We start from the raw sequence: 27235 nt of genomic DNA, 5'->3' as shown, positions 1-27235 counted from the left end.
GTAACATGGCAGATCTGAGTGGGATGATGGCTTTCTGAAGACTGCAAGAAAGCTACAGAATGAGTAGCTGTTAAGCTAAAAGAGAAAGATGAGTGCTAGAGGAAAGTGGTTGGAACTGGAACAGAGAGGTTTGGGCCAAAGCCAGGATGGGTGGGAGGAGGTGAGGGAGGTGCTCAACACATTTTAGCTGGCTCAATGTTTTGTATTTGCAAAACAGTCAAGGTCTTCTAATGGTGCAGAGCAGCGTGGGCTGCAGCATCATCACTAAGTTGTCATGTTGCCACTGAATAAAAGAGAAGATATAACTGGAGTACACTTCTTCAAGCATCTTTTCAGTTGTGTTTTAAATCAGTAATGGTTTTGCATGAACTAGCAAAGCTCTCAGGTCGATGAAGAAAAATTATAGCAGTATATGATTTTATTTTGATAGGTGGTGTAAATCTTGACCCAAATTTTCAAACCTTTGCAGAAGTTATGCTGTGTATATGCAGCCTTTCATGTTTCTCCCCAGTTGTGTACCAAATGGCATGTATGCATATGTAATTTGAGGCATTTCAAAACATCTGGCTCAATTTTTGAGACATTTGTGTTGTAATACACTATTGTAATCTGTCTGTAAAGATATGCGGAATAGGATGCCTTTTCTGAGAACTGAAGCCTCCTTGCGGAGAGCTGCACTTTGCTGCATAATGTCAACCTAATGGGGCTGATTTAAGGATGTTATGTTTGCCCTTAATATGAATTTCCTTGCACTAACGGCTCCAGTTTAAATCTCATTGTGGGATTCTCCTGTTCTGGGAATCAGGAGGAAGTAAGTCTGGTTTTTGAACCTTGTGAGAGTAACTTGTTCTCCTTGGATGCTAGTCAGTGCTCACAGTCTCCCTATCAAAATGCAGCTTCAGCTCTTTAAAGAATGAGCTACATGTGGTGAAACTCTCTCTACTCTCCTTGGAAATGAAATTCTAAACTCTTCAAAGTAAGAGTCCTGTTTCAAGGATCTTCTGGCTTAAAAGGAAAGTTAATTTCCCATTTAAAGTATGTGTAACATTCAGAGCTCAGTGATGCAGCATCTCATTAACAGAACACCCTGCTGAATTGTCTTCTCTGGACAGCTGTTTCTATGCTGAGGGTACTGGTGGTGTTGGTTCCTCCTGCACCTGTCAGCATATATGGGTATTGGTTAGTGTATGTGGGTAACAAAGCTGGTAGCTCTTTGGATTGTAGCCCTTGTGTATCCCTGACCTACAGCTGCTTGGTGCTATTTCTTAAGGCTAACCTAAATAACAATTCAAGTGAGAATTTCTTCTCCAAAGAGATTATGGCTGAGCTCCTTATAACTTAACAGTTCTGAAGTGCAAGAATAGATTCTTGGGTCCATTGGAAAAGCCTTCAAACTTTAGCAGGAAATAGAGTAAGAACAGGAGCTAGCACATAGGTGTCATAGCAAGATAAAGGTCTCTGTTTTGCTGTTCAGAGATGCTCAATATACAGCTCTGCCACTGGCTCCATAAGCTGGAGCAGTATTTTGGTTTATCCACAGACAGATTTTGTTATGCTTTATTCTTTGTACATCTGGAAAATACACAGGGTTTCATAAATGTCTGAAAAGTGTGAAAGATTTGGAAAGTTACTCCACTTAGTCACTAGAAGGGGAATGAAATGGGTAAACTGATCTGCAAACAGAAGTACAAATCAAAATATTGTCTCTAGATTCAGCCAGTGGCATCAGTGCAATTATTATTACACGGTTTTCCACTTCCATCTGAACAAAAAGACAGATAGTAATTGGAAAGAAAGAAAGACCACATAAAGAAGTACTTGTCCAAGCTGTAATTGTAAAAATACAAAATAGTTTTGGGCATAATGCTTTAATCATTGTGGACCCCAGCTGTACATTGAAATCAGTGATGTTAATAAACACAGTCTCTTTAATATAATTATTTCAAGTTGATTTCAATTATAACTAATCTTCTACAGACATTAATTAGCAACAACTGAATTACGATCAAACTCTCTTTTCCTTTCTCTGTAGAAATCTTTAAACTTTAGCACTGTCACATCTTTCTCTTTTCACCTGATGATTATAGGTAAAAGTTTTATTAACGATTTAATTATTCTCTTTAGAAGCCAAGATGATTATACTGGGCTTGACCTGGCTTCCATTAAAAGTCTCTTTTAATGATTTTGCTATTGACTGTAGTCCAATGTGAGAGAAGAACAGTTCATAATCAACAAAATCATATCTCAAAATTGTGCAGGGATGAAAGAAATTGAAAGAACAATACTGTTAATATTTTATAGAACATGATGGTACTTTTACAAGGAAGACTGAAATGATTGAGCAATGTACTAAAATAATAAAAATTAGTAATTTTTTTTCTAAACACATCAGAAGCAGAAACTTTCTAGGAAGTCTCTAGGGCAAATGAATGGTGTGTAAGGTAGGAAAGGGAAAAATCTACAAGGTATTAACTATGGAAGAGCTTTAGGAGTTTGGTTACCAGGCTACTGCCTACGTTGATGGGGGCATGCGCTGGAGGCGTGTCTCAAAGTTTATACAAACCATTCTTAAAAATGGAAGATAGTCTGTTGCATCAGATCACCAGAAGCAAATAACATTGATCCAAGAATTTTGAAAAAATGCAGAAGCAAGTTTCTGACTGTTACCTGTGATTTTACTAATTTAATTGCCAAGACCAGCTTGATTAACTCTAAGAAGGGACCATGGCAGATACGATTTTTATAAAGAGCTCCAAGGAGGTTGAGAGGAATTAAAGACCAGCAAGTAAAACTTCTGCAGCAAGCAAGTTGATGGAAATTGTAATAAAGAATAGAAGTAGCAGATGAATGAATGAGCATGATGAGTACAGAAGAGTGAACTTCTTGTAGAGGGAAATAATGGTATATAAACCTAATAGGTGATTTTTTTAAGGAATCAGTAAGCATATGGATGCAAATGATCAAGTTAATAATGTATCGGAATCTCCAAAAAGTATTTCACAGGATCCCTTAGCAGTGTTTTTAAAGAAACCAATAAGAGAGTTTTTTTGGATTTTTTTTTTTTTTTTTTCATGGAGTAATCATGGATTATTAATAGGAAACAAGGTAAGAATAAATGTTAGAGACTACTACTCAGTCCTGCAAGAACTGTGTCAGGACTTCCACATGCAGAGTTGTGCTAGAAAAGTGAGTGAAGAGTAATGTATTAAAGTTTGCTCATATTACACAAATATTGTGGCTCTAAAGACCTTCAGAAGAATTTCTAAGGTGCTGTGTGACAGCACAATAAAATGGTAGATGAAATTCAGTGTTCAAGAGTAATGCACCCCTATAGATACTTGGCTTTTACCATTTAGAAAAGGGACCTTAGGAGTAGTTCAGGGTATTTTATTGCAGATGTTGACTTAATGCTCTTCATCAGTCAAAAAGGCAAATAGATTCTTGAAATTTTTAGGACAGGAAAAAGAAGAATGAAATAGAAAACACTACAATGTCACCATATAACTTCATGATGCTTTTGAACGCTGCATGAAGTCTTGAATATTGAAAAGCTATATAGTACTATCCAAAAAGGTAGAATGAAGAGCAATACAAGCAGTTCCTGCAAAAGGAGAGATTAAATAGATTAGGTTTCTTCAGCATAAGAAAGGGAAGATAGGTTGAAGGAAAATAAGACATCTATAAAATCACAAAAGTTATGGAATAGTTGAATTGGAAATGATTAGTCATTTATTCTTATTCTTTATTCTTCCTTCCAAGTACTAAGAATTACCAAATGAAATTGTCAGCCAGCCAGTTAAAACAATGAAATTATTATTATTACACTTTGCATAATCGTGAACTTGTGCCCAGGACGTTTGGATAACAAAAGTATGAATGTCTCAATAAGTGATTAGGCAAATTAGTGGATGAAAGGCTCAGACCAACTAAATATGAAGATACTCATGAACTCTTTGGCTAAGAAAATCTGTAAGCTGTAGCTTCCTAGAGTTTGGATGCCAATGCTGAACGAAATACCACTCAACCCACTACTGTCAAATTAGAGGATGCTGGGGTAAATTGACCCCGGTCTAACTCAGTATAGGCCTTCTAATGTTCTACTGTAAGATGTTCTTCTGTCTATAAGCATGCAAGCATGAAGATAAATACAACTCACAGGAGTGAAAGGTTTTGAAGACCAGCTCTAAAATGGGCTAGGTAAGATGGTCAGAAAACAATAGGGAATTGGGAAATGTAAAAGGGCATGCTTCTGTTAAGTGTTTTAGTTAAGAGTTCAGATCTTGAAAGGTCTTGATTATTTTTGGAAATTCATTGCTGAAGTACTCAACCTATTGATACTAAATAGTAGCTCCTTTAGATAACTAAATTTCTTTAAAAACTTCAGTCACCTCTACAGATTACTCGTAAGAAACACTGTCAATGAGTGAAGATCTAAACTCTTTTGGAAAGTACCTCAAATAGTAGCAATATGTAATTAAAAAGCCTTGAGTTCATTAGCTGTTAGATACTACAATACTCATCTCTGTAGAAATACAAACCCGAAGTTAGAAAAGCTGATTACTTTAGATTACATCCTTTCAGCATGTTCAAATTCAGGGCAGAAACGTACCTTAACATCAGGTGTGCCCCTGTACCTAGAATAACTCTGAAATCCATTAATGGTGGAAGCTAGTCTTTTAAAATTTAAGTTTACAGGTAGACTGACTCTTGGTATACCTAATTCCATGGCATCCATTTATTAATGCATAATATTAAAAGGCAGTTTTTCACTTTTAATACCACTGGGAGAGCTTAGCTTCTGTTAGGGGAGGCAGTTAACCTTGCAAGTTAAAACCTATCAGCTCCTTCTAAACTAAACTTTGGGTTTCATATTGTCATCATTGTGACCAGAAAGATCCCTTGGGGGAGTTGTATTTGCCCATGTGAAAAGAAGTTAAAACAATAACGACTGAAGTCTCAATAATAAGCATGTGCTGGTGTCAGCAATGCCATCAGTTGCATCAGTGTCAAGATAGGAAGTGCTGACAGTCTTTAATTGCCTCAGGTCAGTAGTTTTTATCTACAATTAAGTAGGATGGAGATTACTTTACTTACTCCTAAATGATCCTTTTAAGGCCCCTTTATAAAAACATCCCATCTGGGTGTGTCTGTGGTGCTACTTATCTCTTTATTTCTGTCCTCATAAAAAGACAGTGAGCAGGCAAATTACATAGAAGTTATGGCCACTGAGCAGGCTTAAAAGGAAAGCATGACAGATTTTTCAGAGGAAAAGCAGTCCTGCTCATCACTGTTAAATGAACATTTAATAATTCATAACAGCTGAGTTATAAGTTTCCTCTTCAATACATTTCCAAATGTGAATAGATTAAATGGTAATTGCTATCAAGCTTTATGTTCTATTTCATGTACCTAATAAAAGTTTATCTAGTGGAGCTTACTTTGTATCTTTTTGATCTATTCCTAACTGACTGCAATATACTATATTAAAATATTTATCATTGTGCTATCAAATATTAACCATTTAAAAATCATCTGACTAAAGAAAACAAATAATGTTACTTGATTAAATTTTCATGAATTTCCTAATATTTAGTTGTTCAGAACTCTCCCATGATACAGCACCAAAAATACTGAAGACCCCAGAAATTGTATTCAATTTTTAAATTGGGCTGTTTTGAAATGCACTCTGCTCATGTCTGTCACCACTGTTCATTTTTCCTCTGCATGCAGAAATCCTAATTTCGCTGTCTGTAAAAAGTTATGATTCTGCTTCAGTACAAGAGAATCTTAAGAGTTGTTTGTCTTTCCGTAGGTTAGTGGGTTTTTAAACTATTTCTAGGAGAGTATAGAACATGATTTTTTATTATTTTTTTTTTTAGGAAGTTTTCCTAATTATCCACCTGCTCATCCACCTGAAATTATGTGGCTTTGTCTGGTAAAGATACCAGCAACTTGCTAGACTATAATGTGAACGATCTAATGATGGAAAGAGGAGAACACTGATCCCACAGATGTGCTACAGTTACATGGCAGTCCAATCTAGCCTAACTGCTGGCTGCCAGGGCTCCATGACTCCCCAGCTGAGTGGGTTAATACTCTCCCAGGGTGCTCCTGCTTGCTCAACCCGTTGCTGATTCATATCACAGAACTAACACAACAGAAAACTATTCTTCTTTGGTTAGTGTCCTGCTGAGTTGGATCTGAAATGGTTCAATGAAAGGTCAAACAAGTGCCTGAGAGATTGCCAGGGGTATGGGACTAAATAGCTGGGAACTGGGAGAAGAGGTATTGCAGCACTTGCAATTAGAGCAGTTTAGACAGCTATGGAATAGCAGCTTTGAAGCTGACATCTGGGCAAGATCAAGAGGAAAACAACCCCTTTGCTCCAATCCAATCCTTCACCTTGCTGGGGAAAAATTGTTCTATTAAAGGTCAGGTGTATAAATGTTGCTACTGAACCATTTCTTTTCACTTTAGAGAAAGCAAGTCTGATCACCAGGTTAGCAGAGTAAATCTCCTGAAGTGAAGAGCTGCAGTCTGTTAAGAGCCTGGTGCCTCTTAGTGTTAACTATGCTAACTAGCCCCCTCTTCTATGCCCCATTCTCTGGTTGATTTATGACCTGTTATTTTCTCTGGCTTGCCCCCACACAGGTGATACCTAATTCATAATCCCCATTCTGTTCATAGAAGCCTTCCTTCCAGCACAGAGATGCTGAGATAATGTCCTTGGGCTCTCACCAATGCCCCTGTAGTCTATTCCTTCTGCACGTTCTTCCATTTCCACAATATTCCACACACTTTGTAGGTAGCACTACTAAAAGCAGCTTGAGACTTGATCCCCAACCTAGGCATACTACGTAACTACGTAGGTCTGTGTAATAACTATATAGAGAAAGCATCCTCTGTTTTCATCTCCCCTGTGCTCTTCCTTGAGGAAAGTTTCTTCACTTAATCATTTTTATTAAATGCAGTGTTTGTGTTCTGACATGTTTATTCTGACTAAAATACCCTCTCACCAGAGAGATATCATCCTTCTTTTTCTCCTTCAAATCCAGTATCTCATTAAAAAATAATACCATTCCATGGTATCCATACTTTGGTGAACAATTCTCTATGTATCCCTGTATTTGTATGGTTATTCCGTGGGTCCTGTATTTTGGAATGAATTCATTAATGTGCACATTCACATTGTCTTGTCTCAGGTTTAAAAGACCCAGGATATCAGTATGGCATTACACGTATAAGCTGTCAGCATGCCGCCCCTGAGGTGAGTGGAATTAGTGTTTTGCATCATCTGAGAATCAGGCCTAATAACGCTGCAATTTTGTTTGTAATCTTGCCTTGCTTGTCTTACATCTGTAAGCCATACTTTGTCTTGAGTTGCAGCAGTGGGATTCTTGACTGATTTAAGGAGAATTATTCTGGATTTAAATTTGGAGCCATTTGAAGCACAGTCTGTTCCTCTTGCATCCAAACCCCTATTACACACAGAGTTTCCTTAGTCTGCATAACAATCATGTAAGATAAGATAGGTATTTTGAAATCAGTATGTCATGTATAAAGACCAAGGGGAGATTGTTCCTTGGGGACAACAATGTTCAGCCCCATCATAACTTTATCCTTTACAATAAATTCTTTCTACGCTTTATATTCCTTCAGCTCCAAGCGTGGCAGTGCACTTACTAGCACTAGTCCTGGCACCAAAATACACCAGAACTGAAAGTAGATACATCACCTGTGCAGAGGGGAAATCCTACTATATCCTGACCAGCTAAAAGCATTAAAACTGCTACTGGTAAAAAGATTTAAAAGATATAGGTGGATTGTCTATGGCTCCCCACACAGGCAGTTGCAAAGGTGAATGGGAAGGCAGGGCATCCTGCTTCTGAACTTCTATTTCTTTTTACAGAGCATGGTTCCCCAGGCATAAATTCAATGTGTAGGTGTTGAAGGACTCACAGGATACACCTGTGTACAAACATGTATAAAAGGTCAGTAACCTTCAATGGGGAAGACAATTACATGTATGTATTTAATCTGTATAGAAAGAAGTGCATTATGTATTTTTTCAAGAAAGATTTTTTTTTTTTAAGAAATGGATGCTAATGTATCTTTTCTTGCTGAATTGTAAACACAAACTTCCAAAAGCAAACATTAATGTAAGAACCAGGATTACAATTTCAGGTTTGATTTTGTTTGGCAATTCAATCTGCATGATGATTTTGATCAAGTGCCTCGGCTTCTAACATTTGTAACACATGATAAAATGCACACAAAAAAGCTTATATTTAAATAATCATATAATAAGTTGAATGCACACTGTGACAGAATATGAATTGTCTAACAGGCTGCAGGGTAACACAGGTTCACTCTGGAAGACAGATACAAGCACTATGCACAGTTAGGGCATTGAAGATGAGTGTAATCCTTTGCCTGCTTTAATAAAAACTATCAAAAATGAACAAAAAAGGGTAAAATAAAATAAACTATTCAGAGTTTGACATAAGGCATCTGGCTGACAACTCATTCACTAACGGTTTAACCTCTGATTTAACCATTAGTTGTTCAGCACTGAACCAAGATGTTTTAAAACAGTGCTTCACAATAAATAGTGCACTGAATTTAACTTGGTTACAAGGTACTATTGGTAACTCTTGTACTCAGTCTAGGCCTTTGTGGGGCTGCAGGTTCAACATCCTTATTTGCCCACTCACTATATGAAGGGAGATAGTGAATAATATTAATCACTAGACCTTCCCTCACCTTTTCCCGGGTGGTGTGATCATGCCTAATGAAAATTAGAGCTGTGCTGGTAAACTGAGATTGGCAGAAGAGTTACTTTTTCTTTGCCTGATTAGATAAATATGCAGCTGGTTTTGGAATCAATTCTTGTGTGCGTGAAATTAAAAGGTGTTATTTTTAAATGCTCCTGTATGTATGCAACAGATTTTAGTCACGTGAAATGTCATGACCAAGAAATACAAAAGATGCAAGACTGAGCAGTACACTTAGAAAACCAAATGAATGCTCTTGTTTAATATTTTGCCTTCATCCATTTTTTAAACTCAGGTAGTTCTTCTGTGTGTAAATGTTTCTACCTTTTGTTACAGGTTCCTCTTATCACAAAGCACTCTGTTCAGTTTAAGACTGGCCCAAAGCAGCTATAGTTGCTAGTTAAATTTCTTGCCGGGCTTGGAGCTTTTCTTCTGTGTTTATGTTCATTTTTAAAGGAAAATGTTTAATTTCTATAAAACAGTAAAATTAAATATAGCTATGTATTTTCTCATGTTTTTGGAATTTGAAAAGGGTTTCAGGACCAGACTGTTCTGTTCATAATTCATTCCTTGAGCTCTGTTCTATGTATACATGCTGGTGAGAAAACCGTTGTCGGTACCTGGGAGGGAGGTGGAGAACTAGACCCCAGCAGTGGTCTCACACGCACAACGCCTGTGGCATGGACAGTTTAGGGGGAGGGCTTAGAAGTAGCGCAAAGCACAGTTGCATCTATTGTCCCTTTTTTTCTGAGGGCAGCAAACGTTCCTGTACCAACCAGACCCTGCTGACCGCTATGCCTATGCAGCACAAATCCTGAATTCAACAAGATAACAGCTGTTATCACGGTGCTTTTTATCTGGGAGGCAAAGTCTGAAATTGCATCTGACCTCAGTATGCACAGAGACGCCAAGTGATGAGTGCTCTGCCTAGATCCTCAGAGGTTTTAGATGAAATCAGTAAGAGTGAGGTACCTAAATGAATATTTCTGAGAATAACAGCTTCCGTGTCTTTTGCCCATGAGTGGTACAAAGTAGACTCCGACCAGTAATTTATCAAATAGTATACTGTGAGCCTTAAAAACCACAACAGGACTTTAGCGTTGGTTTTTTCCCAAATAGGAGTACCGACACATAAAACTAAGCCACTCCATTTACTAATACAATCATACAAGTAATTAAACTAGCTATAGTATAGATTTAACTTATTTATTTAGAGGGCAAGCTTCTGGTTGCCCTAGGTCAATGATTTTTAGCGACAAACTCCAAAGAATAGATTTTCTTAATAATGCCAATAGGCTATGTGTGACAAAAAGTAAACAAACACCTACTGGTTTGCTGAGTGTGTTTGTGTATCCATCTCTCCATATATACATTTCTGTACAGCATAAGCTCAGGGAAACAGATTAAAACCACATGATACATGTCCAGGCAAATAATCTTTTTGAGCTTTGCTAAGGCAGCAGAACGAGTTCTTATTTTTCTTGTGTATTGGGGTCTGCTTGCTTGCCCAGTCATTTGTTTAGATTTCAATGGGAAAATAACAAACAAAGCTAAAATTGCCACACTACAAAATTAGATGAAGTGGAATTCTGTTTCTCCATGAAAAGACTTGAAATGAGATTTAAATCAGTGCGTGTTTGGTAAAACATGGCGATTTGATGTCTGTTCCATAAAACTGACAACTGCATCTAGTTGTTTTGCTTCTGAAGTTGATCAGATAATTTGGTCAAACTTGAAGAATGTCTAACACTTACACAATCAGACTGAGATTTGTTCAGAAAATTACAAAACAGTGAGGGAAACTTAATTAGTTTTGTCAGCAAATATAAAGGCACTAGCTTGCATTTCCAGAAACTGTCTAAAGCTTTTACAAATACTCTGATTCAGCTAAAATCAGACTAATTATATGTTGGGCTCAAAAAATCCTCATTAAAAGAACATTATTGGGGTTATAATGTCCAAACCTGAAAAGATAGGCAATACTGTAATTAATAAGCAATTCGTTTGACAAGCTGGTGTATATATATTATTATATTAATTATATGACTGTAAAATTTGCTCCACGGACCTTCAGACTTGTTCAGTATCTCAGCTACTTCATATCTTTTTTTAGACCCACTGGTGTCTAAAAATGGTGTTTACTGTACTTTATTCAAATTCTACTTCAGAGAATCATATTGATTTCCTGTTTCTTTTTTTTTTTTTTTTCCTGTGGTTCCTGTCACTATAATATCTCAATGCTTCACAAATTCTAATGCTTATTTTGCCAGTACCTAGGGTAAGGTACAGGGGTGGTGACAACCACCTCCTGCATAAGGGGCGCAAAGCAGAGGGAGATCCTATGATTTCTGAGTGCTTTTTTTGGAAATAGCTAGGATCTGATTTTTTAAAATATTAATAGTAGAGAACTCTGAGATCTGAAACACTACTTCACCTGCTTTCTGCTGCAACTGTAAGTGCCCAATAATTTTGTCAATCACAACTCAAGTGCAAGCATCAAAAAAATGAGAATACAGTTAACAACCACATGTGAAAAGTATGGTTTAAATAACCTGCCAAATATAAACAGGAGCTTTCTGGTAGAAACTGAGGAAGTTCTATTTTCTCTGGTAACATTTAACTGCTTTGCCCATGCAGACTTCCATTCTCTTCATATACTATCTTTAATGCTAATTGGTTAATTATCACAATCTTTCCTGAAATACTTTATTTATTGGTTTTCTTTCCATATATATTTGCTGAATTGTCACAAGCCCAGATTTTCTACTTCGGAGGTACTCACCACTTGGAGAGGCAGCAGTAATCTCTAGCTTTATTGGTTTTTAAAAAATTTATGATAAAAGATTTGCATTTATTTTACAGCATTTAGAGCATTTTTGTGGCTATATGGCTATATTTTATAATATTTGGCTAATCAGTGTCAGTAATTACATTCTCTCTTGTGTTTCTCAGCCTTAAAAATCAAAACCAAGCTCTTGTAGAAATCTGACTTTAATGTGTGTGTATAAGAATGCAGAGAGGCAGGGAGAAAAGGTGAAAGAAAAACATGAGAGGACTCTCCAGAGTTTCTGGAAGTAGATGATCAAAACAGTTATAAAGAATAAATCTTAAGAATTTACTACAAAAGAAATTCGCAAAAAAAGTCTAATCCTCTATTATACTGATGTGGTATTTCCACTCACTTGTTTACAAGACCTGTTAACCAGAAGAGAAACTAAATATACAACTAAGCATTGAAACAACATCTGCTCTAGCAATATTTACGCAAAATTGCAGCTCATATTTTTAAGGATGTTAAGCATGCCTCCTTTTTCTTTTTTTACCTTTAGGTTTTGTCTAGTTTTCAGTAATTATAACAGGTAATGAGCCAGTGTTTTGCAGTTTTCTTGTCCAGGGATGTATTTTTAAGGTATGAAAGCATAGTTAAGTTACTCAAGAAGTTGAAGTTTAGTACAGAAAAAAGTGAACATGCAGAGAAATCACCTCTTGTCTTTTAGTAAGAATTTTAAATTTGGAGTTAATATACTGATGTTTTGGTATACAAAACATATTTCACATTTGGTAAGACACACAGATTTACATATTTCAATGGGAGCTCTTCCAGGAGTTAGCAAGAGAAAGAGAGAGGACACTGAAAGCATATTGAAACAAATGGATGGCACAGTCAATTTACTGTCCTCATCTGGGAGTCTCTGAAAAGATTCAGGCAGTATGGCATTCTTACAGCTCGTAGAGCTTTTTGCTCATTTTCTGCTCTTAAGTAGCTGCACATGATAGCATACAGACGCAGAGGCAGCAAAGTTGCAGGAGAGGGGCGACTCTCAGAGTTACTTACGTTGACAGCCCAAGCTGTGCCAGATATATCCCGGCAGACATTTATCACATTTAGGCCCTGATGTTCCCTCCTTACACTCACAAAATCCTCTGTCATTACAGCGATCATGGACTGAACCAAAAGGGTTACAATAACAGTCTGCAGAAACAAGACAACACATACACACTGGATTCAGGTCTACATACGGTGATAATTCATTCAATACCAACAAAGGGTGCATTTCCAGTGCTAAAGGTAAAGGAAGACTGTCTATTAAGGATATCCAGAGTAGCGAATATAACTACTATAGGTCCATTTATTTGTTTGCATATGTCATTTCAGGAAGAGACATTTTATGATGTGAAGAGAAAAAGTAAACAGAAAAGATATAAAGGCAGAAGATACCATGGTCTTTGAGGATAAGTGATTGTAACAGATTCTCTTTTGGTAAGAATATTTTTGACAATTTAATGAACATTAGAAAAGCTTTGTATAGTATGGATATATCAATGTGCCATCAGGGTGAAATGTTTCGCACTATTAAAATAGGCTTATCTATATTACTCAATATTTTCAGAAGTGCTGAATGTCTTTACAGGGCTATATAAATGCACTTTACTTATTTTCAAGATAGTCTTCCTTTATAGTTTTGAGCAGTATAATAATTTACGTGGATATCTGCTGTTCAATTGATGAGATTGTATTTATCAGTGATGTTAATAAACCTTTTACATATTCCACAATGAAAAGCTTGAGGTGAGTACTAATGTAATGCAAAACTTATCAGAACTGGCTTTATGCTGCTATTTTAATTTCTCTCACCTCCCAGTGGGCAGATGGAAAATGCAGTGAGGCTCGTTCCCCACTGTATATTTTCCACGTGTATTCAGCTAGTTAAAGAATGACTAGGGTAACTCATTTCCTCCCACAGCACTTACTGTGCTGTTCATTCACAACCCTTTTCTTTAACATCATTACAATATAAGTATTCAGCTTTCAGCTAGCTGAACAAAGAAGACCAGACAGCAGCTAGCAAAGCTCATTTTTGGCACTCCTGTTCTTCAGTTTATTTACTTTTTTTAAACGAAGGGCTGTATCTTATTTGTATGTAGACCCATGTAGACCCAGAGTAACTCCACTGTCAACTGAGACCACAGACACATTTTGGCAGCATCTGATCTCTGCTGCTATTGAAGGCAAAAGATACACAAATTGATTCCTGAATCTGGGTAACCTGCTGGGAGTCTGGCTTTATATGTCTGTGAATCAGTTACTTTGATGACTACCTTTGGCAATTGTTCCCTAGCATTAAGTTAAACCTCAGCGATATTGTAAATGACAAAATGGAGCTGAACTGGGAAGTAAAATATAAAAAAAATCCAACAGAAAAACTCTAACAGGAAAACAATTACCAGGAAGACATTTGTCATCTGTTGTCTCAGTGTTTATTAACTATAAATTACAGATGGCACTTTGAACATTTGGTATGCTGAAGAAGAATAGTTACCTTTGGCAGACAGAGTTCCACAATAATAATAGAGTCAATTAGCTAGCAACATCCATTAATGAAGTTGAAAACTGAAATGCCAAAAATACTGTGCAAGGCTGAGCAGAATTATAGCACAGTGAGTGCCATTTGAAAAGCTGGCAATTCTGATGTTAATCAGATGTACGAAATGTTTATGTAAACAGGCACAGAACTGAGATACATATTGAATTCAGGAAGTAAAATTTGCTTGAAGAGTGTTTATAGAAAACCTTGAAAGACAAAAAACTTGGAATTACATTAGAAACAGAGGGCCCAATTCTTGTACATTAAAAATAGCTTAGTTGGACATAATGGAATTACAGCGATTTAAACAAGTGTTTGTGAAAGAAATCTATGGCCTTATGATATTGAATGTTATAGATACATGTTATATTTTCCAGAGAACAAGAACCTGACCTGGAATCAGTGAAAGCTTTCCTGCTGAACTCTGTCATGTAAATACGTAAGAAGTACCAGGCCTGTATTGTGCTGTTTAAGGGAACGTAGATAGTGGAAACAAAACTTGAAGCCAGGCCCTTTTACAGAAGTAGTAGATCAGATCAGAATACCAAACAGACCCTGTAACCTTCATCTAGCCTCCGTCTTTCCCAGTACACAACTGATACCACAGACATATAACCTACAGAGGTCCACGGAACATCCAAGCTCGTTGTCCAACAGAGTATCACAGACTGTGGAACACTTCCCATGATCTGCCAAATACTTAAGACATAAAAAAGCTCAAAAGCCACAATTCCAATGTGCCACTGAGAGGCAGTGAGTATCTCCAATGCCTGTACAATAGCAGGGCATTAAATAACATTAAATTAACATTCCCAGATCATCCTAATAAGCAGACCACACACCAGGTTCCAGGGTGGGGAAAAAACCTCTGCAGATCTGAACTGGGAAGGAATTTTCCTCCTAACCTTCATCTGGTGACTGTTTGAAGGATGGGAAGATAACAGTAGTAGTCATCTGTTCACTGAGATTCACCGTATCAATGTGATGCTGCCAGCAAAACACAATGAAAACCAGTAAAAAATAAGGTTGAGAAAATGGGCTGAAGCTTGCAGGCTTGCTGCTTATCAGTCTGGGTTGACAGTGGCTACAGGACAACCCTCAGGGTTCACTTAACCATATATCTCATATATCATTAGGGTTTCTAAAGGTGTTAAATGAAGCTTAAGCCTAAGTGGCTGCAAGGTTGGTTTTCTTATAGGTGTGACGATAATTACCATTTCAGTATTTATGTTGTAAGGCAAAGGAAGTGTTTATTACTCTGGGTCTACTTGGTGGCTTCCATGCTATCCATGCTTGCCAGTGTGTGTACTCACTGAAATAAAGGGTTATTAGGACTTTATCAAGACCTTGTAGAAATAAAAAGCACTTCAAGTTGTTAAATTCTTTTTCACTGTAAGCATGTCAAGTGAATGATTTTCAACTTTAAAATGCCTTGATTTATTTAGAAATTGTAGTTGCCCATATGAGGTAATTTTGAAGTTAATTGACAAATCCACAAATATTTGATATTTCATTTTAGGAAATAAAATTTATTTGGATTCTAAAGAAATTAAGGGCATAATGACATTAGATTTAAGCCCACTGTATAATGCGTTGCATTTGGTTCACTGGTAAAAACCTTCCAGTATTTCAGTTCTTTGTAACTTGTCTGTTTTAAAAATGAAACATTTTACATTTTCTCCATTTAGTTAGCATCAGCTAAGATTCACAGATTTATTATCCATGTACTTACCATATATATTTATGAAAACTATGTAAGTAGTTTTAATAAATCAGAGCCAAAGCCCCGTTAGCTGCCATTAAACTAGCTTATCCAAACATTTTTCTACTTTTCTACATATATGGCTCAAGAGGAAAGAATTAGCCTGGAAAAATGACTTTCATAAGGGAATAAGACTTGCACATGTCACTGGAAATCTGCTTATTAAAACGTTCATGCCAACATTTCACTTGTACTCAAAACCCAAAACACTGCTTTTAAACTCAGAGAAAAGAGAAATGAGCATTTCCAATAGAGCAAGACTCTTTGTGCTTGACCTAGAAGGATGGTGAATCCATCAACTCTCTCAGAGGTGAAAGTACTCTACATTTTGCCCAATTAAATCTTAGGAGCCCCAGTTCAGGGAAGTACTTTAAGCACAAACTTCTGTTTTCTGAAAAGCGCTTAGGTATCAGCTTCACTGACTTTAAACAAGAAGTAGTATGAAAGTCTTCTTAAGTTGGCAAATCAGCTAGGATACATACATTTTGTATGCGGTATGATCACTATGATCCTGAAAACTGTCTTAGTCCAACAAGAGTATTATTTATTTAAAACAAATTACCTAATATGTAGCAAACCAGGGTTTGATCCTATAGTCATCTCACATGGTACAATTGTCATGAGAGCCCAAGAGAATTCTGCTTGCATTAAGATGGGAAAGTCAGCAAATGCATCGTGTTGCCTTTTTTTTTTTTTTTTAAGACTGTTGTTAAATAAAAAGTTTTAAAATTTTATTTCTGCAGAATCTGGGCAATTTCAGGGTGCACAGTTGTTTTACTAAGACATTCTAAAGACGTCACTTGCAAGTTAATTTAAAATTTCCTTATTTTTGACTCCTGGTTTATTAACTTCCTTGTCTTACATAGCTACAGTTGCTGTCAGCATTTCAGTGTACATGGGAAAACAACTTAATGAGCTCATGAAAAATCCCAAATTGAGTGATTTAGGCCTATTTAGGCAGCTGAAATTATACAGCCCTGATGTCATACTGATGATGTCCATCATCTAGATCAAACAACTATGAGGGACAGTGTTTTTTTTCCAAGAACATTTGATTGGGTTAATCTCCTCAGTACAGTCATACAAAATCATGATTTGCCTACTAAAATTCTTATTAGCTCAGACTAATTAATGTCAAAGGAGATCATGCGTTTTCTGAATGTGTTGCCAAGCAAAGTTAAAAGGACATGTGAAATGCAGTTTGTGGATGGATCTGGGTGTTTATCAGGAAATAAAATGTAAATCTGTCAAGCTGCCGACTGAAACAAATAATAGCAACCTAAATAATTTCTGGCGTGAATCTCAGCAATGGATTATAAAGAATATTAAAACATAATTTATTCACCCATAGTCTATTTTGGAATGAAAATATTTTATAGCTGCTCTTTCTTTTTGCTTCCTGGAAAATGGAAAGAAATCACAATGAAAATCCCAGAATAGGTTCTACTGATGCTTATGTCTATAAGAAACACGATATAATGAAATTCTCCACCTCTGTCTGTTAGTAGAACTGTGTGGTTTTTAGCTACCTGTTAACTACTGACCATTGTATGTGGCTTCCTTTATGGACTATGTTCAGTCTTCACCTAGTGTCCTAACTTTTGCTATATACTGTCTGTGGTGACATGAGAACAATGCATATTCTTCTAGCATGACAAAGATTTTATGTTTTTTCTGAATATGCTTTTCTTATTATGCTCTGACATTTTCTTTAATTCTGCATTTTAGATATTTATAGCAGATGCTAGGTCTAAAGCACTGTGTTCACCTAGAAATCCCTTTTCTAAATTGACATCATGTCAAGCTGATTTGACAAATTCTGCTCCTAACCACATGGGCATAATTTCAGTTTTTCCTCTAAGGAAAGGGGAGGTAACACTGCATTTACAGCCCTGTGCCTGGGAACAGAATTAGCTGCAAGGTGTTTTTATGAGATTTAAGTTATTAAACACCACTCCCCATGTCCTATTGATGCAGCTGGCAACTTTTGTAGGTCTCCAGGCAAGTATTCAAAAGTCTGTACTCATAATTCTTATGACTCAACCCTTCAGTTTTCACGTGCGCAACTCCAGCATGCCTCCCTCCTGCCGAAGGACAGCACAATCGGCTTCTCAGAGGCTTCTGGGGAAAGTCTTCCCAGGACCCTCAGCCAGGGAGGTTCATAGTCTATAGAGATTCAAAATACCTCCTGGGGCTACAGGGGCAATGGAAATGAGGTGAGAAGTCTACACAGATGTTCTTATCCATTGAAAAAGCTCATTCTGGCTCAACTGGCAAGTAAGCAGCAGTGGTCCCTAGCAGCTGCCAGTAGCTGAAAAGGCACAGAAGAAAAGCCGCAGTTATCCCGGGACTGACCTATGCACACATTTTCATCGTCCAGCTCTGCAGAAGCATTTCTGAAGTAGCCCAGCCTGCATAACTCACAGTGCTGACCTCTAGTGTTGTGCTTACAGCTCACGCAAATGACCGTATTGAGCAGCTCGATGTAACTGCACCGGTTGGAGTGCCCGAAGCATTCACAGTCTTTCAAGGAAGAACAGAAATGTATACAAAATGTATACAGCAGCAGAGTAATAGCACATTACATGCTTAGTAAAAATGAACTATGAATAGAAGTATGAATGAATGGCACATACAGGTTAATCAATGTAACACGGACAACAGCAGATGTTTATCTGCAATGAAAGTGAAGTTTGTTTCAGGCAGGTTAGCGTGACCCGACAACCATGGCATGATGTCGAAAGTTGGCTGTTGTTGGCAGACCTGATGGAACTGAAGCATTTGCAGTTGTAAACCTTTCAGGGGTACTGGAGGCTCAGTTTCCACTGACAGAAGTGCACATCTTTTTGCGCATTTGAGATGAGTATAAATCAAGACCCAGGAAAAACTTCCTCATGTTAAAAGCATTAAATACAGTGGACAAAACTGTCAAACTTCATCATGCTTAAGCCCACAACTGTGAGTAAAATAAAAGCTTTGTTCTAACATAAATGGTGAGTATTCAAAAATACTATTGCGCTCGGGGTACTGTAACTGGTCGGCACTTTGGGAACCAGGCTCTTTTATTTCAAGACCAAACAAACCTCTAGTTGGACAATTTTGGCCAGCACCTCCTAAAATGATTAAGAGAAGAAAAGGAAGGGAGGTGTTATTCAAGAGCTACTTCTACTGTACTTCTGCGGTAAGCATTAACCCATTTTTATATTCTGAGATGAAAAACAATTAGGCCAGAAAATATCATGAGAATTCTGAAACGTGTACTGAATGGAAAGCATGCTTACTGCAGCCATCTGAAATGCAGCTGGCATGACAGCCTCTTTTTAAAAACCCCTTCATTAAACATAGAATGCTAGTGCCTTTTAGTCTTTAATCACAAGCAGTGCTTGGTTTTATGCAGAAAGAAGGACAAATTAGAAATGTATCAATATCATTACAGAAGACACAGCTATGCTTTGTGTAGAAAGCTTGTGGAAGTCTGATCACTCAACTCTGAGATTATGAGCCCAGAATGAATGCAGAAAAGGTTATTGGGATGATCAGAGAAGTAGAGAGCCTATTTAAAAAGTGAAGACAAGGATAATACGGCTTGTTTAGTCTAGGAAACTGAAGACAGGAGATATCACTGGACTATAAATACATCAAGGAGATAGCCTTTTCCTATCCTAAGCGAATATCTACACTAATGGACAACACTGGCACGAGAACAAATGCGTGTTAACTGGCCATTGAGAAATTTCAGCTGGAAATTAGGAGATGGTATCTAGCCATTAGGGCACTGAGGTTCTTGAACACTCTTCCAATTTGTAGCAAAACCCTGATGCTTTAGAGATGTAGTTTATTAACTGGTGAAAGACATTACAGTATGTTTCCTGCAGTAACAGAGTACTGGATGCAGTGACTTGCAAGGGCTTCAATGTCTTGAAGTTAACTTAGCCTGTAATTAGATAAGGCTGTAGCAGAGGTTGTAAAATGTTTCCATACATGACAGGGGCTAAGTGCCCTGTGCTGCCTTTCCTATGGTATGTTGCTGATTATGCTGGGGCACCTAATAAACCCACTGATTGTTGGCATAGGGCATCAGATACAATATTTGTGCCTGTCTGTATTTTTATAAAGAAATAACAATATTGGTACATGTTTATGAGTATGTTATGCACACCTAATATGCGTATATTTCTTTAGCTGCTGTCTGATGTAGTGGACTATAAATAGATTGAATCTTTTCTTATACTGTACAACACAGCACAATGTATGTTTCAATCTTGAGAGCTGCCTTTCGGCTGCCAGGAAACATTCATTCAATTTACATATACACATTTAATTAACATATATGCATTCTTGTTCTTTTCCGTGTTACACTGCTAAACCAATGTCTTGTGGTTCACGCCAATCTGCTAATTTTGATAGCTATAATTGCTGGAGTACAGTAAAACATTTGGTGTATTAGTCTCAGGATGTTACCACTTGACATAATTGAGTGGGGAGGAAAAAAGTGTTAATGTTTGCTGTCTTTTGCAGCTGGTCAGTGTGATTCAGCGACTCAGCCAGCCACCCAGCAGCGTTTCTCCCCTAGTATATCCATCTTGCTCAAGTGAAAACTGCCTGTGTGGGGCAGAGGCAACAGATCTAAAAGTAGAAATTAGCACTAGCAAACAGGAGTCACGGGGAAAATGGTTACGATTGTAAGTTTTTATGTGTTTTGATTTTTAAAATAAGACAGATTGGTTAGTGATTAAGTAATCTGTTCCTTTTGAATCTCAAATTCAGAAGAAATGTTGTATTAGTCTCTCTGTCTGACAAAGTACATGTCTTCTGCTAGCATTAGACGATTTGTTTTGGTGAGACAATACCATACTGGTATGTTTGTCAGACTTGTGGCTAAACATAATCATACTGTAGGTGAATTTAGAGGAAATAAGTTACCTTGTTTTTCAAATTGGTAACAGACAGCAGAATACTATATTTTTATGTTTCAAAAATATGCAGACTATAAAGAAGTGCTGGTAAATCAGACTGTGCTACATCATTTTTTGTGTTTAAAGTAGCAGAAAGAAATTGAGAATATTCTGTGAATGAATGACTGCACTACTTACACTCTGAAATTGTGATATAACCTTCAATAATATTACTGCTACACATAATTAGCCATTAAAAAAAGCACAAGAAACAAAGCTGCAGATAAAGTAATTTGTTCTGTAACAAGGCTTGCTCCAAGTTATGATTTGGACCGAAGAAACATCTAATAATTATGAAAGACTTAGTTTGATGTACACACATGCTCCTAAATATATGTAGAAAGACTACCCAAGTGCAGAGGTGGCTCATTAATATTAAAGGTACACAATGAGACCAATTCTTATACGTTCTTACGCGTTCCTCTTTTGTAACAACTGTGCTGTATGAAAGAAAGCCTTTGTCTCAAAGTTAACTAAGATACAAGAAAGCTCTAGGAATCTTGATCATCAAACTGATAAATGTTACATCTACAGTTAACTCAAAGCTAGTCTAACATCTGATCAAAGATTAGCAATGGTGCAGTGGAAAAAAAAAAAAGCATGGCAAGTAACTATTAAATAAATTTTTTACTAATTTTTGCTTCCCCCCTGCCTTCCCCCCCATTTTGTTAGTGCAATAATATGAACTTATTCTGCTTACTGCAGTTGGCCTGATCAGTGAATTGTTTTTACATCCCTCTGTGTTTACAAAAAAGCTATATAAAGGGTCCTCATATGACTGAAATTGAATTATTTTCTCCACTGGCTATGTGAGATGCTACCCTAAACCAGTCAAACATAGCATGTAGAATTGCATTCAGCATCATGCCAGCTGGGAAGCTAATACCTGTGAATGCTGTATGACCTTGCTAGCTTATCATGTGATTCACCTTAACCAGCACACCAAGATCAGGAAGTAACTTGCTTATTAAAATACGCAAAGCTTAAGGTTTTTAGGCACGTGTCTCTGGCTAGCAGATCAACCACTTTCATGCACTGGAAATGCCATGCAATCACTGAAAGAGATGGGGGAAAAGTATTAAAATCAGGCTGCAAATGGTTTACCAACAATGAAATGACATGAGTTTACAGTGCTAGAAAATGCTGCTTTCAGTTCTGAGTACCACAAGTCAGAAAAGACACAAATAAACTGGAAACAGTTTAAAACTGAATAACAATAAGGAATAAATGGTTTGGAAAATAAACCTCAGAGGAGAGGTAAAGATAGCTAGATAGGTTTAATGTGAAGGGAAAAGGGAGAAGAAATAGCCATGTTAGATTTGATAATTGTCTTTGGATGCTTCAGGAATTGTCAACTCACAGAAAGATGGACTGTATGAGCCTTTAAAGACTATTTCCTATGCAATGATGCTATTGCAACAATCTTGATCCTGTTGTAGAAAGCATGATAAAATTACCCATTGAAAGAGACTCATAAAGAGGTTGATCATGTAATTGTTTTGTTTCTATAAATTGAATACTTTTTCTCTCCATTATAATACTAAGCATTTACATCTTTGAGATGACATACTATTGTGCTGTGGGGATGAGTTTCAGCTGAAGCTCAGCTATGACCAATAAAACATGAAACTTCATCACATGAAACAATGGTAAACACATATGGAAGGGAAGCATAATTTTTAAACTAAGACAGGTAATGCATGAGATAGCTATCAGTGTCATTTCCTAATTAAAAGCACAAAGAGTATTTCAAGAAAAGTGTACTCAAAAATCATTACAATATTTTTTTCATTTTCAGTAACACTATGTTCCTCTCCTATTCACTAACAAAAGGCAAACAAAGGAGATTTCGTTGTAACCTTAGAAATGACCTACTTCATAACAAACAGTATGGCTGGTTATCATGATCTCATCAAATGGGTCAAACTAAGTTCAAACATTTGTTAATATCCCTATTCCTTGTTAATAAGTATTTCATGAATAATGAGATATTCACAGTAGATACAGAAAGACAAAACATCTTTATACATACTCTTTACAGATAAATTGATGAGGAAAAACAATGATGAGAACTCAGGGTTCAGACTGTGAATGATAGATGAAACAGGTTGCCTGTAAGTCAGAGAGAATATTGGCATCCTTCATTATGCCCATATAATTCCATTATTTTGATAAAACACTGAAACATCAGTTCAAAATGTAATGCCTACACTCTGAATTTGCACGCTGTTACAATAAAACGAAGATGTAAGGCACACTTACAATGCATTAGAAGACATAACTATGCATTACACTCCATGGCATTTACAGATACTTCTTGAGGATATGGACAATTGATGTTTTATGTATTGTTTGCCCTCAACTAATCTGCTTATGTATCCCCTTTTACAATTTACACATATCAGTGAGGAAAACAAGACTCTAGCAAACGTTTGCTTTCTAGGCAACAATCTGAATGGTCATATTCATACATTTAACTCCTTTAGAAACAAATGCCATGTCACTTTATATGCCAGCAGCGACCGTCTAAGAAGCATATTTATTTTCTTTGTATGGCTTATGCTTATGTGACTTAACGCTTCTGTTGTTGTCAATGAAGATGCCTCACCAGTAAGCTGATGGGTACACTTCACAGATATTCCAGATTCATACAGTGCAATGTTTTCACAACACAGAGCACTATGGAATTCACTGTATGAATCCAAGAATTCCTACCTCTCTTGTGGTTTGCAACTTGAACAGAAGAAACAGTTGACATAGCTAATTTGGGAGCAACTGGATAGGTAACAAAATGAACAGTAAATTAGAAAAGGTATCATATAGGAACAAAAGACTAAAATAAACTTCTTTATCTTCTAACTTTTAAAATAACTTTAACATTGGTTATTGTTTTGTAAGGAAATGGTGAAAGTTAGGGAAAATGAGTTATACACTATCAACTACTGAATCATTTCAACTGTAATATCCTATATAAAGAAAGGGAATATAATTCACATCTACACACTTTGGCAATTTTGTGTTAGAGGTTATTTGATGATTTCTCCCAATCCATGACCAATGACTATATGGTAATCAGAGTGGTCTGCAAAGAGTTTTATTAAATTTATATGCATATTTATTCTGGCCTAATAGCATAAAGAAAGAAAACAGAATAAAATAATATAGGCAGATTTCTGTAATTATTCTCTTCATACACTATCCTTGACTGAAGTATTTAATCTACAATAAATGTTAAACACTGTAACAATATGCTGCAAACACAAAAATTGAATAGAAATGCTTGTATGTTTTTTGTGTTTTGTGCTCCATAACAAAAGGTCAAAGCTAAATTTACTAAAACTCTTATTTTTAGGCAAGAAACACTAAAAAATTTTGTGCTGTTCAAGATGTATCTTGCAATGAAGTTAAGTCTTAGATCACAAGCAGTATAATTAATCTATGAAATGCATTAGAAATGCTGAATATCATTTCATTGGGAATGTTTTGATTTAAAATCCTTACAGACAGCAGAGGAGCAGAGATCAATCTGGGGTTAGTTTGTTTGTTTGTTTAAGGAACACATGCAAAAGCTTGGGAAATACAACATGGGCTTGATGAAGTTATTGGAATGCTAAGTATCACTTCATCAGGGATATTTAATTTAAAATATACGTGAATAATGCAAACTAAAGTACATTGCTAATCCTTATAGAAAGCACAGATTAATTAGTATTTCTGTTTTGTTGGGCGCATAGAAACTTGCACATATGACGTGGTAGATTTTATATGTATGTGCATATGTTTTGATTTAGTCACTGTGATCAATGGATTTAACTACAGCCCTTCCAATGTAATTCTCCAACAGATTCCCAATATATCTTATTCAGTTTAGTAGCTATTTTCTAGATCACTTTTTCATTAATTTTACTCTCCATCTGTACGTGTTGTAGCACAGAATGGACACCCTTTGAACAGTCAAAGCAAGCCACAGGTCAGATTTCTGCAAGGATTTTTTTGGGAGCAAAGGGCCATAAATGAGGAGAACAAAAGGACATTATTTTTTATAATGAACAATAATTTTGAAATGTGAAGTATAGCTGAATACAACTTCAAATAACAAAGAATCTTATTTTTATTAGTCATCTTAAAAAGTCGTTCTGTTTCTTTCAATGCTAATTATCATGCCACAGTCTGAGAGTAATTTTTTGTGTGGCACTGAAATTGCAGAAAACTATGAGTCTGTCCTGCAGAGAACCTGCTTGTATTGTGGATGGCATGCAAGCTGAGAATGCCTCTCAGCTCACTTGGGAAAACAAAGTGGAAACAAGACATTAAAAATGGGTTTGATGTAGACAATGTCAATCTTTCTCACTCAAAAATCTCAAAAGTTACTGAAAATATAGTCTGTGCTGTCTAAACAAGTCCAACATTAGTTAGGGCTTTCTGTAGATCAGTACTTATAATCTGTGCATCTACTTTTCCAGACTTTTTCAGTCATGTGCACAATCTGACTGTTGGAAGACCCCCTTTTCAGGTAAGGTTTGTTTTATGGTTATTTTCTCACAGAATAGCGTTACTTAGCATCAGAAGAAAAATGAGTTGGATTATCATTGTTATTAGTTTTGCCACCATGTGAGACTCCTTGAAAGAAACTTCAGTAACTTCAGACCACTCAGAATTTTACAGCATCCTACCTTGGTTTGGTTTAGAAACCTCAAGGGAAGAAATATTCGGCCATATCCTATCAAACTTTGGAGGATCTGCATGCATCAGGAAAAATCAGGTTTTGTTATTTACATCTGTGATATTGTTCTAAACAGGCAAGCATATGGACAAAGACATAGATTACAAACATCCATTACTGGACTAGTCTAGGTTGCACTTGAACAATACATGACTCCACAGTGAACAAGAAAACAAGCAATTGATGATTCCCAAAACACCAAATGGACATAAAATACTGTGCATAACAATTTATCTTCTGTGGTTTACAATATAATTTTTTGTGCTAAGAAAATATCCTAGACCAATATAGATGGTTCTAACACCAGGAACGAAACAGGAACATATTCTGTTAAATCTGGCCTGCAGAGATAAAATGACAATATCGGAAAAAATCGGATTTCTTACCAAAGACACGTATCTTACCGTAACATCCTGTTTTAGGGCCTTTTGAGTGAATTATATTTCTGTTATCAGAAGAAATGTATTTACCAGTTGAGTGGGCCTTTTCTTTTGCTCTCACACTTTTGTGTGTTTTATCTATTTCCTATCATCTCTGCTGATATATTTTATAGTTTGATTTTTTTTTGGTAAAACCATCAAATGTCTACATTTCTTAAAAGCCCTTTTGTCATTCAGTGGAAGAATTAGCTATGTCTCTTTAGAGCTTCATTTTCTTTGGTCAATCTGTTTTGGGGCTGGGGTAGTGGGGAGTGATAACCCTTAGAAGAATGGGTGTTGAAACTGAGAGTAAGTAAAGGGGATGGGGTTGTGGGGGGAGGAAAGAAAACTTTTATTTGGGTCCTGATCTGGGAAACAGTATTTATATTCTCCTTATTCTTCTGTTATAGTATTTTCTCTGTTTCCATCTGCCTAGCTCTGAACATCAGATTTGGACCATGTTTTTATCATCTTCTGTAAGTACTGCAGTAGTTGTGTCCTTTCTGAGCTGAACAGAATTTTTCTTAATGGTCACATCAGCCTACATAGTGGTGATATTTGTGAGAGAGCGCTACTTCATTTCTACCTACAAGGAATTCAGCTGGGTAGTGAGTAGATTGCAGTTGTCACAACTTGGTTAGCATCAAGGATCTAGGCTTACATGTCTTTTTGAAGAAGGTGTGTTTCACTGTTATGTCCATCTTAGTGGAAGACCTGCAGGGAAGCTACGACAAAAAGACTGGGGCTTCAAACATCTGATGTGGAAGAGGACATCCCATAGTATCTTCTGGCCCATTTGTCAAGGGTGAAGAGAAATTGGCTGAGTGGGGCTGGCTGTCCCAAAAGTCCTCCCACATAGAGAACAATTCAAGGAAAGGATGATGGCCTGCCCTGTGCCATTTACTGTTAGGTGGTCTTCTGCAATTGAATCAGTCAAGTTGTGATATAATCACATCGTTACATCATATTCTTGCACTTTTGTGTTTTTTCCTTATCAATCAAGAAAATGGAAGAAAGAAAAACTGAGTCAGTTTGGTAGATTCTCAAACAGTCTATGTATTGACTAAAAATAACCTGCTTCCACTGGTCAGATCCACCAATTCACACACATAGGAAGTGCAGACACAATAGTTAGAGCGTATGACAAAAGGTATCTAAAGGCCATACTTACTGAGGTGGCATGGTAACCCTAGCCCACTGAAAGACTAATTCCATGCACCTGAGAGACCACCTTCC

At 36.7% G+C, this 27235-nt stretch overlaps 1 protein-coding gene and 1 long non-coding RNA gene across 9 annotated transcripts in view; one reads left to right on the top strand and one right to left on the bottom strand.

Moving 5' to 3' along the window:
- Window positions 1-27235, bottom strand: part of NTNG1 (netrin G1) — a 157344-nt gene that overhangs the window by 14656 nt on the left and 115453 nt on the right. For 4 of the 8 annotated variants that reach the window (XM_074876666.1, XM_074876665.1, XM_074876668.1 and 1 more), the window contains exons 6-7: window positions 18258-18425; window positions 12610-12747 (exon numbers count right to left, since the gene is read on the bottom strand). The exons of 1 other annotated variant lie outside the window; for it this stretch is intronic. In XM_074876666.1, coding sequence (XP_074732767.1) covers window positions 12610-12747; window positions 18258-18425 — 306 coding nt within the window. Of the gene's footprint in view, window positions 1-12609; window positions 12748-18257; window positions 18426-23572; window positions 23633-25530; window positions 25597-27235 lie in introns of all 8 variants that reach the window. 3 more of the 8 variants (XM_074876672.1, XM_074876669.1, XM_074876670.1) reach the window with 3 other exon arrangements.
- LOC141946604 (uncharacterized) lies at window positions 7246-12812 on the top strand. The gene is made up of 3 exons (XR_012629886.1): window positions 7246-7267; window positions 7910-7991; window positions 12711-12812. It is a non-coding gene; the product is annotated as an uncharacterized LOC141946604 (long non-coding RNA).

Source organism: Strix uralensis, chromosome 8 (genome assembly GCF_047716275.1).
Source record: "Strix uralensis isolate ZFMK-TIS-50842 chromosome 8, bStrUra1, whole genome shotgun sequence".
Taxonomy (NCBI): Eukaryota; Metazoa; Chordata; class Aves; order Strigiformes; family Strigidae; genus Strix; species Strix uralensis.
Note: the sequence above shows the minus strand (reverse complement) of the source record. Positions and strands in the feature narration are given on the sequence as shown.